Raw genomic sequence first — 11,631 nt, 5'->3', positions numbered from 1 at the left:
AATGACTCTCATTGACTAATCTGCCTGTCACAGTTGCACATATTAGTATTGAAAAAGACTCTCATTTCTGCTTTGGTCACTCAATTTGTTGAGTTAAATTCAGAAAATACTTTGTCACAACATTAAGCAAGTATATGCTAAAAACATTCTGTTTTATGGGCATGGGTCCCTAAGAGACCTAATGTTGTTTATTTTTCATGTATTTATTTATTTTGTCACCTTATTATAACATTTACATTTTTATGTAAGTGGTGTTTACCTTTAAATTGTTTTAAAATTAGAAAACATAACTTTAACATTTTATTAAATACTGTATTTTGTTATTTATTAGTTTTATCGAAGAAAACGTCTTGAATTGTTTTTCTGAAAACAAAATCCAAGTGCTGGTTTTCTAAACCAAACTGAAGAATGTATTCATTCATTCCATTCACATTAGGTACATAAATTGCATAGGTGGCCAATTGTGGAATTTACTTCAAGAAACACAGGTGAATGAAGCTAACACAGTTCCCACTGCGTTGCAACTTTCAGTCTTAAGGGAAGGAAACATGAAGTTGTAGTAATTTCATTGTTTATATTCAGTCCTCAAGCAGTAGTGAGTGCCAGTATCTGAGAGAAGGAGTCCGCTCCTGTAGGGAAGTGGGAACAGATGTTACTTACTGGCTAGTCCTGGCAGCTGGTACTCTTCCTCCCACAACCATCCTGGTTCTGCTTTACTGAGTCCTTTCCTCCCTACCACAGTGTCTTCACTCCCTCCCCCTGGCACTTCCTTATCACTCCCTATCTTACTGCCTATTCAAACACCTGCCCCTGATTCTGCTCTGGCTTCTTCCTTAGAGGTTTCTATGAAAAGTGGAAAGCCACAGGAAGAAAACAAAGGTACCTGGAAACTCTTAAGCTTTTCAAAATGGCAGTAAACAAGTGTGTATCTGTGCATCTGTTTGTATCTGAGGAATACCGTTGGGACCTAAGGGAATGCCCCGTGTTACACTAACAGTAACAGGCATCTGAAGTAAAACAAAACAGCAGAACCCAGCTTACCGGTGTTGGCAAACAGAACACCCTCGTGGGAAGTGCGCCCTCTGCTGGCTATGTGGTATAGGGCAGGGACCACATCGGGGGAGGGCAGGATTCTTTTCTATACCCAAATCCAGTTCCTTCCTGGAGATTTGCCTCCAAAGCAACAACAGAGACTTTCTTGGTAAGAATTGACCTAATTCTGAAATATCACTGTTCTTTAGCTTATTTCACTGCAGTAAAAAACAAAACAAAACAGTAAATTCTGGTTTACAAATTCATTGCAAATAGCGGATCGTGTTTGCTTGTATAATTGTTATTACATGATCACATTGGCAGCCTTTCCACATGGTCAAATAGGGAATTCAGATGTATTTTAAGAACTTCTAGAGAACTCTAGTATTGCCAACTGACAGCCAGTGAGACCTTTTCATTGAAGTGTATGGATGCTGGTAGATTTTGGCAAGTGTTACTGCAAGTTGTGCAATACTGTACTTGTGTACTGCAGTTAAGCAGGATTTGTGTGTATGTGTGTGTGTGGGGGGGGGGTGTACATTGCTCAGTCATTAAGAAGGGAGGTCAATTTGGGAGGGTTTCTTTTTATCTCAGACAACCTAGCCAATGATTTAGTTTGCTTCTCTATAAATTGTGGGTGGGGATGGTCCTAGCAATATTTTAATAGATGTTTGTCCATTTTCTTTCTTTCTTTTGCTATTTCTTGGGAGTGAACCAGGTTAGGCGCAGGGAAAGGCTTCACAATTCTCGACTTCCTCTATGTCTTTTTTTTATTATTGCCTAACACATTTCAAATATTATGATCATTTCTTTTCATGGGATATTATAGGAATCAATACATATGGAAATAGATACACACATACACTTAACCTGAAAGTCTCTGAAGCCATGTCCTGTTAAATTCCAAGAAGTTATGAAAGTATTGGGGCAGCCAGAGGGGGGGCTCACTGTGCAGCCCCCAGGCACAAGTCCCAGCATGGTTCTGGACCTCAGCCACATGGCACGTGTGTGGTTTACGGGGAAGAGGATGGGTGGTGGGTGTCAGGAGGGGGACTGTGGGAGCTAGAAGCATCGATGCGGAATCACTGTGCAGGGTCCACTGGGAGAAGCCAAGTGTGAATGTGGTCACACCTGGGCATCTGTCAATATCCTGCACTGCAGTGGACAAGGCCTCCAGAAAGGACCAGCCAGGCACAGTGGAGCAGCACCAATCCTGTCTACACTCATTTGGCGGGGATAGAACCCAAGAGCTCATTGCATGGTATTCAGGGGTTATGTTCTGATTCTTTTAGGAGGAAACTATACTAAGCCCTTGATGTATGTTTGCTCAGTAAATGAAAGAGAGCATGGAGAAACGTGAAGTTCTAACAATCAGGAGCAGCTTAAGATGTTAGAATGTGGGCGGCGCCTGTGGCTCAGTCGGTAGGGCTCCGGCCCCATATACTGAGGGTGGCGGGTTCAAACCCGGCCCCGGCTGAACTGCAACCAAAAAATAGGCGGGCATTGTGGCAGGAGCCTGTAGTCCCAGCTACTTGGGAGGCTGAGGCAAGAGAATCGCTTAAGCCCAGGAGTTGGAGGTTGCTGCGAGCTGTGTGAGGCCACGGCCCTCTACCGAGGGCCATAAAGTGAGACTCTCTCTCTACAAAAAAAAAAAAAAAAAAAGACGTTGGAATGCAAGAACTTGTCAAATCTTGGTATCTTGGGTTCTTGCTTGCACTGATTAAATGGATGTCAAGTTTGTTACATGTAAGTATTGTTATTTGGCCAACGTGGAAGTCACCTGGCCTCCCTCATGAAGATCATGGTCTCTGCCTCCTGCTACAGTGTAAGGTAGTTTGAGGTGCAGGATGATTAATTGCTGGAGAAACCAATCTGAGACTGAGAGTGGAAATTCACTACACACAGAAAATGAATCTTTCATACAAGGTAACATGTATATACCACCCAAACTCAACTTTTAGAAAACATTGTGCTGTTCAAGGGAGGCATTTAATAAATACAATCAAGAAGACAAGACTGGTTTGTAACAGGTGTAATGAAAGTGATGACAATATTATCGTACTGTAAAATGTCTGTCATGAGAGAATAGTACCAGTTAATGGGTGAGACAATTGAGAATTGGAGAGAAAATACCAATATTTATCTAAGACTGTCCCGGGGAAAGGATGCTCAGATTCTTAACAACATCTTCAGTTCTTGTGGACAGTGATGTTTCCAGAAGGTGACAAAAGGCCGAGGCCACAGAATCAGAAGGCCTGGATCTCAGCATGAGGCTATGAACTTGGAAAATTACTCCCCCTGTCTTTATCTTCTGTTCTGTAGCATGGGGATAATGAAAGGGGAGACATCTGCTTGTTTTGTTAACTGATGTGCCCCAAAGAAACTAGAACATTTCATAGATGAATGCATACTCAGAATGTTCAGAAGATTAAATTGCAAGTATTAATATGCTTAGAATAGTACCTAGTCCATAGTAGATGCTTCATAATATTATTATTTTTAATATTTTCATATAATTATCTAGGAATATGGAGTAAGAATGATATTCTTTGAGATCATCCAGGTTCTTAGTGGATTAATGAAGGACAAGGACTAACATTCATTATTCTGCCAGACAGAATTAGTATAGTTAATACATTTTTCTTATTTAAAGTTAGTCTCTTGTGAGTTCATTGATACAATCTTTTTTCTTTGCCCAAAAACTGATTACTTCTGAGAAAAAAATGAAAGAATAATTGCTTATTTGGTCTTGCAAGGCTGAAGACTAGCCATTGTACAGACTCACTCTCCTTCAAGCCCCTGCCAGAGGCAGCCATGCCCGACCAGACAGGAGGCCAATCTTTTACAGTGTTTTTCTTCTCCTATATCTCTAAGCATAGAACTTTGTTTTTAAAAAATTTAAGGGCGTATGTTTTATTTTATTTTTTCTAACTGTATTCTTTCTTTCTTTATTTTTATTATTAAATCATAGCTGTGTACATTAATGAGATCATGGGGCACCATACTCTGGTTTTAAAGACCATTTGACATATTTTCATCACACTGGTTAACATAGCCTTCCTGGCAATTTCTTAGAAGAGCATATATTTTAAAAGCAAGAAATTTTTATTTTGTGCTAGCCATTGAGATGGTTATACAGACAAGATGTCAACTTAATGAAGCCAAATTTTTAAAAAATATATTAGCATCTAAAAAAATTGGGTTAAGCTTCAAATTAATAGTATTACCTGCTAAATAAACACTTCCAGTTGACAGAGCCTCCATTCTGTTCTTGTCAGTTCTTAGGAAGAAATGTTTAGGAGTGGGAAATGTCCCCTCTTTAATTCAAGATTGTGGGAACTTGAATAAAGAAAGCTAGGAGTGGCTTATGATCATTACTGTTATTATTATTTTGCAGTGATATTGCACAATGTTGTTCAGGTCTGTCACGTCAAAAACAGCACAGGCTTCTGAGTCATACTGAGTTGGGGTGAAATCTTTGCCGTAGCATTTGCTAGCACTATGGCTTGCTGTGTTACTTTGAACATCTGACTTCACCTTTAGAGCCTTGTTCTCACTTGAGAACAAAGGATAATAACAGAAAGTACCTTGCAAGGTTAATCTGAGAAATAAACAATATGTTAAATGAAGAAGTTGGCTCTGAAAACTTCCTGATTTAAAGAACAGTTCTACAGACCATGAGAAACAAAGTAACCTGTATCTGCAGCCATGTGTGGTGTTTCTCCTACATCCCCTTGAACTTCAAGGTAAACAAGTCAACGTCGGAGCCACACTGTGAAGTCAGCACTTACGTGATCCTGACTGCTGGCCTCCATGCCCTCTTTCGTTATAACAGGGGAATAAGTCATTTTACACACTTGCAAGTATTTTTATGGAATACGTTTCTACCCCTAGAGTTGATGGATCAAGATGCATCTGCAATGTTAATACACATCACCAAATTGCTTCCATAGTGATGGCACCAATTTCTAGTGCTCTGGAAAATTGTAAGTGCATCCCCCGAATGTCTTCACCAGAGTAGGTTATTTTAAATCAAGCTTTGGGCTTTTATCTATCTGCTAGTTACAAGTGGTGTGTTTTTTTATGTCCCTGCTTTATTTTCTATTCAATACATTTAAAATGTATTCCATATATCATGATGTTTTGATATAAACATACATAGTGAAATGATTATCATAGATATACTCATCATGATGTATTTCTAAAAAAATTTCAATAGATTTAGGGGATACAAGTTAAATCTGGTACATGTATATACTGTCAGGGTGAAGTCTGGGCTTTTAGTGTATATACATCACCTGGATAGTGCACGCTGTACCCACTATCACCCCCTCCACTTTCCCTCCGTTTGCATTTCCAACATCCATTAGACCCTTCTGTGTGTCCTTGTGTGGATAAACAGTAGAGCATGTTATTAACTTGTGTTTTTATTATTATGAGTGAGGTTGAACCTCTTTTCATGCATTTTTCCCTCTGAAAACTTTGTTCATGTCCTTTGGTCATATTTCTATTCTATCTTCCATAACTTAACTATTCACTACATAATATTTTCAAACCTTACAATGCAAATTATTCCTAGTATTTCTCATTGTCTATACCAATTTCTAGCAAATAAAATCATTGGAATGGAGTTCTATGTTAAAGAAAGTATGATAACATTACAGGCATATCTCATTATATCAACCCAGCCATACTTTGTAAACATACATACATTTGAAGAACCAGTTATAAAATATTTAATGAATTTACTTCGACTTATGAACAACTAAAATGGATAGGAAATATAGAGCAATATTATAAAAGAAAACAATTTGTGGTGAATATGCACAATGTTAAAACAGATAAATACATATACACGAAATCAAAACAATACTAACCATTTTACAACAAACAGAAATAATAGTATCTGGAGAAGTCCTCTAGCCCTTCCAGCTACCCTGGCTGCTTTTAAAGTCTGTGGTGGGCTCTTGTTCCTTATCATTCAAGGGTTCATTCCTTGTTTGCTCAGCTTTTCTGTGAGTCTGAACACAAACAACAGACACCGATTGATTTCGACTTGGACGATGGTCCTGGCACAGCTGCTGTATTCCTGGTTTTCCAGGTAATCATGGATCCTTCGGAAGTACATTTTAACCTGTAACCTGAGTTCCTCAATACCCACGGTCCCACTCCTCTGCTCTGCTTCCAGTCCCATGAGAGCTTCTAGGTATTCCAGCTGGTGATGAAGTTCAATGAGAAACTTCTCCACGTGGCTTTCCTCCCAACCATCCAGTGAAATATTTGCCCTGAAGAGGTTGAAGATCTGCTGAAGTGTCTCATGGAGCAGGGCCAGTGCATGTCCTTCTTGGTACTGCTGAGGACTCACTGGCTTCTCAGGGAGCAGGAAGTTTTTCCTGTGTGGTAGACACTGCTGAATTGATGAGGTCTGCAATTCATTCAAAAGTTTTATACTCTCTCTGTTCACTCTTCTCTGCTGAAAGAGAACCAATTTCAATTCTAGAGAGAAGATAGTGGAAGAGGCCAGCCCCACCAACACAATTTCAAAGAAGTGCTTGTTAATCATGGTGAAGGTCAGACATGCTACTCTGTTGCTGACTTAGTAAAACTCCAACTCGGGTGAAATGTTTGTCTTTCATGCATCTCAGGTCATTCTGGAGGTGGGGGTAGGGGTTCTTTTGTTGGTTTTGTTTTCTAATATTGTCATTTCTCCAAGTTTACACGTTAGGTTTTCAAGTTCTCCTTTTATCATGTTCATGGGACATTTCCTCCACTTGCCCTATTGTGTTGGCTACTTCAGAAAGTAACCAAAATAACTTGTTTCATTGAATGCTTTCCTTGAGGCAATTACAGACTAGTCATCCAATATGATCTTTTGTTACCTTCATTATTTATTACATAGAAAGTTTTGCTCAACCCAGTGTGCTTTCTAAATACTTAGTCAAGCTGATCAAAGTCTTTTTTATTGAGACTAAGATGTTTTATTTTTAAGTAGTAGTTTTCCTAAAGTAAAATTTATCAGTCTTAGATCACCTGTAAGGAAATCAGAGGCAAAAACTAAAAGGCATACAGACTACTACATTTAAAAGATTAGGTAGTACTGTAAGTTTCTGTACATTTTTGCAAATGCTTAAACAGATTAATCTTAAAATATGGTCAGCAATCTTAAATTACTTTATCCCATCAGTTTAATATCCAAGAGTCTAGCCTATAGAAGTAATGTAAAAATGATCATATTTAGCAAAAAATATAATAATGTTATTGCAATGACAGAATATTAGAAACAATCTGCAGGTCCAACAACAGAAAATTAATTACATGTACATTGGTACATCCATATAAAATGGTATGTAACCATTTTAAATAATAAAATCATATGTGAGAAGAGATGGTGGGTGTTTTGGTTAGTTTAGATTCCCTAGGGCAGCAATGACTATGGTAAACTATCATGAACATCTTTACCTCGGTAGTGCCTCTTATATCATAACCAATTGCATACTCTAAGTTCCTCTTAAATAAGCCCCCAATCTACTTTTGCAATCTTATCTCCCATTGTTTCTCCAAAGATAGTGCTAAGAAACCTCAATTCTAGATAAAGTAAATGACTTATTATTCCCTTGATATGACTACCCTGTGTCTGTGTTTGTGTGTTTACTGGAGATACTTTCTCTGAAACATCATGTGTTGTCCTGTGCCTCCTTCACCCTGAGCGCCTGTGCAAGCAAGGACTGACAACTGCTTGCCCTTAAGACCTAGATCTCCCCCAAGGAGGTATAATTTCTCTCCTGGATCCCCACAGTACTTTGTACCTACTTTAAAATACCTTTGACTATTTATTTACCTGCCTAAAACCCTCCCAAGATTAAAAATCTCTTAAGAGCATGGAATAAACACTGATCTTTCTTACTGTTTAAACAACAATAGTTGCTTCATACATGTGTATTAAGTTGGAATGAGTTCATAGGTTATACCACAAAGAAACAACAGATGTTGAATCTTACCTTTGATCATTTCTCTGCATACAGTTGGGTGAATCCCTAAATGTTGAATGTTGTTGAATCCCTTTGTACGCCTGTATGTTCTCATTACATACCAGCTCAGCTCCATGTGGGTGTCACTTAGTCTGGTATGAATAAATTGAAATAAAACGAGTCAGGGCTCTTTTCCCTCTCTATCTTTTAGAGAGAGAACGAGAAAGAGAAAGAGAGAGACAGAGAAGGAAAAACTTATGGTAATCTATAATATACAAAAGGAATAACTTGTTTCGATAACATTCTTGTTAGTATATTTGGTCTCAACATAAATCTTTGGAAGTTTAATGCAGAGCTTCAGGAAAACAACATAAGGATAAGTTAAGAAAATCAGAAGTGAGTCTACTGAATGAGAAAGAGCTCTGATCTACAGTCAAGGTTTTCATATAATTTTCATTCAATTGACAAAAATGAACTAAATTTAACGTTAACTTCCAAATACTTAGGGATTTTCTGTATTTCTGTTATTGATTTCTAACTTGAATCTGTTTTGTTAAAGAACATAGTTTAAATGTATTGAGGCTGATTTTACGGATCAAATTGTGGTCTATTTTGGTGAATGTTCCTTGTGAACTTGAAAGAATTATTATTTTATTTTTGTTGATTAGACTGTCATAAATCCTAGTTAGGTCAAGTAGGTCAAAAGTGTTGACATTTTTTAATCCTTCCTTATGTTCCTTCCTATTTGTCCTATCAACTGTCAAGAAAGAAGTGCTAAAATTTCCAGCTATAATTTTGGATTTGTCTATCTCCCGTATCAGATCAATTGATTTTTGCTTCATATATTTTAAAACTTTATCCTTACAGCTGAGTATGGTGGCTCACACCTATAATATCCTAGCACTCTGGGAGGCTGAGGTGGGGGATTGCTTGAGCTCAGGAGTTCCAGATCAGCCTGGACAAGACTGAGACCCCATCTCTAATAAAAAAGCCCGGTATTGTGGCAGGTGCCTGTGGTCCCAGCTATTCAGGAGGGGGAAGCTGAGGAAAGAGGATGGCTTGAACCCAAGAGTATGAGGTTGCTGTGAGCTATGACTCCATGGCACATGGCACTCAACCCAGGACGACTGAGTAAGACTCTTGTCTAGAAAAACAAACAACAACAAAACAAACTCTATTACTAGGTTCATGATACTTAGGATTATTATGTCGTCTTGTTGAATTGACTCCTTTATGTTGAAATGTCCCTCCTCATCCTTGCTAATATTCCTTACTCTTAAATCAACTTGGCTGACCGACATACATTCGTGCTTTCTTTTGATTTGTGTTTGCATGGTATGTTTTTTTTGCATCCTTTTAGTTTGAACTTATTCAACATCTTTACATTTAAAGTGTGCTTCTTCTATATAGCATATAGTTGGACCTTGAATTTTATTCAGTCTGATAATCTTTGCTTTTTATTGGAGTGCTGATGGTTTACATCGAACATTTTACTGTTTGTCTTCTCATTTCCCATGTTTTTTTTCTTTTTCCTCTTTTCTTTCCTTCTTTTGGATTTTTTATTTTAATTTTTTAATGTTCCACCTTATCTCCATTATAATAAAAAATGATATAGCCTGTTAGCTATATCACTTTGCATTTTATTTTTATAGTAGTTTCTCTAGGTTTGAAAATACATGTCTTTATTTAACATAATACAGTTTACCTTTGAAGAATTTTATATGCCTCTTAAAGTATAATGTAAAGATATTACACTGTACTTGGTGTAATGGTTTTCATACATTTTTGTTCTAAACCCCATGTACATTGTCACATTTTAATCATAAATAGGGCTTTTAAAATGAGAAAATAGTTCTAATATTCACACATTTATCAGTTTATCACATTTACCATTATCACATATTTTCCCATATAGTTACCATTTCTGGTGCTCTTCATTCATTTTTGTAGATCTAAATTTCCATCTGGAGTAAGTTTTCTTCTTGAAAAACTTCCTGTCATATTTCTTGTATCACAGGTCCCGTGACAATGAATTCTCTTGGTTTCTTTTTTGAAATACATTTTTCTACACGTAGAACTCTAACTTGATTTTTTTTTTTCTTTCAGTACTGTAAACAGGTTGCTCCAGTGATATCTGGCTTGCATGATTTCTTTTCTAAAGAAAAGATACTAGCATTCTTTTTTTTTTTTTTTGTAGAGACAGTCTCACTTTATGGCCCTCAGTAGAGTGCTATGGCCTCACACAGCTCACAGCAACCTCCAACTCCTGGGCTTAAGCGATTCTCTTGCCTCAGCCTCCCGAGTAGCTGGGACTACAGGCGCCTGCCACAACGCCCAGCTATTTTTTGGTTGCAATTCAGCCGGGGCTGGGTTTGAACCCGCCACCCTCGGTATATGGGGCCGGTGCCTTACTGACTGAGCCACAGGCACCGCCCCATACTAACATTCTTAATGTTATTTCTTTGTGCATAATGTGCCTTCTTTTTCTCTGACAGCTTTTAAGATTTCCATCATAATTTTTCAGCAATTTGATTACAATATGCTTTGGTGTGATTTTCTTCTTAATCCTTTTACTTAGGAGTTTCTTGAGCTTCATCAATCTGTGGTTTTATAATTTTTATCAAATTTGGGCAAGTTTCAGATATTATTTCTTCCAATGTTTTTTCTATTTATATTTCTTTCTTCTCAATCTTTTCTGAGTACAACTATAGATCTACTAAACTGCTCAATATTATCACATAGTTCCTTGAGGCTTTGCTCATTTATTTTTTAGTCTTTTTTCTATGTTACTTTTGACTTTCTGTGTCTGTCTTCAAGGTTAATTTTTCCCCCTATGTTATCCTATCTCCTGTTAATTCCATCCCATATACTTATCACTTCAGATACTGTATTTTCCTCTCTAGAACTTGAATTTGGGTTTAATATCTTTTTTCTTTTCTTATCACATTCATCTTTTATTCTACATCCTGGACCATATGGAGTATATTTATAATAGGTGCTTTCACCTCCTCGTCTAAGAATTCCATCATTCGTGTCATTTTCTGGGTTTAGTTCTGTCAATTATTGTATCTGTTTATAGGTTTTATTTTCTTAAGTTTTTTTGCATACCTGATAACTTTTAATTGTATCCTGAGCATTGTAAAATTTTACTTTACTGGGTGCTGGATGTGTATAGTTGGACTTTGTTTTAAGAGAAAGTGAAGTTACTTAGAATCTGTTTAATTCCTCTGATACTTGATTTTAAGCTTTGCTACCATGGGGGAAGCAGACTTTATGGTCCAGGATGATGTCATCTCACACCAAGGATATATCCTTGTGAGGACTCTACTTAATGCTTCCTACAATAGGAAGTCTTTGCACTCTGGCTGGTGGCAGCATGAACTATTCCTAGCCCTATGTTCACCTTGGGAATAGTCTGCCTGATCCTTTTTGGCTGTTCATTTCCCAGTCTTAGGTAATTTTTTTACATACCTACCTAGATCATAAGTTAGCTGAAGACTCTTAAAGATTCTCTGTCCTTCTTTCTTTTTGTATAGCAATCTCTTCTCCAATATTGTGCTGCCTCCCTGAACTCCAAAACTCTGACTCATCAACTCAGCGAGAACACTGGTCTGTTTGGGCTTCCTTCTCC

General features: G+C 37.6%; 1 protein-coding gene across 1 annotated transcript; it reads right to left on the bottom strand.

Moving 5' to 3' along the window:
* Positions 1-5,449: 5,449 nt before the first annotated feature.
* On the bottom strand, positions 5,450-8,015 carry IFNE (interferon epsilon). The gene has a single exon (XM_053559128.1). It carries the CDS (start codon positions 6,593-6,595, stop codon positions 6,014-6,016), a length of 582 nt encoding a protein of 193 aa, XP_053415103.1. The 5' UTR covers positions 6,596-8,015; the 3' UTR covers positions 5,450-6,013.
* Positions 8,016-11,631: the final 3,616 nt, after the last annotated feature.

Source organism: Nycticebus coucang, chromosome 2, assembly GCF_027406575.1.
Source record: "Nycticebus coucang isolate mNycCou1 chromosome 2, mNycCou1.pri, whole genome shotgun sequence".
Classification (NCBI taxonomy): domain Eukaryota; kingdom Metazoa; phylum Chordata; class Mammalia; order Primates; family Lorisidae; genus Nycticebus; species Nycticebus coucang.
This window is presented reverse-complemented; position numbering and strand designations above follow the sequence as displayed.

Excerpts from the sequence above, each read along its gene's own strand:
- IFNE (XM_053559128.1), bottom strand. The coding sequence starts at position 6,595 with ATGATTAACAAGCACTTCTTTGAAATTGTGTTGGTGGGGCTGGCCTCT.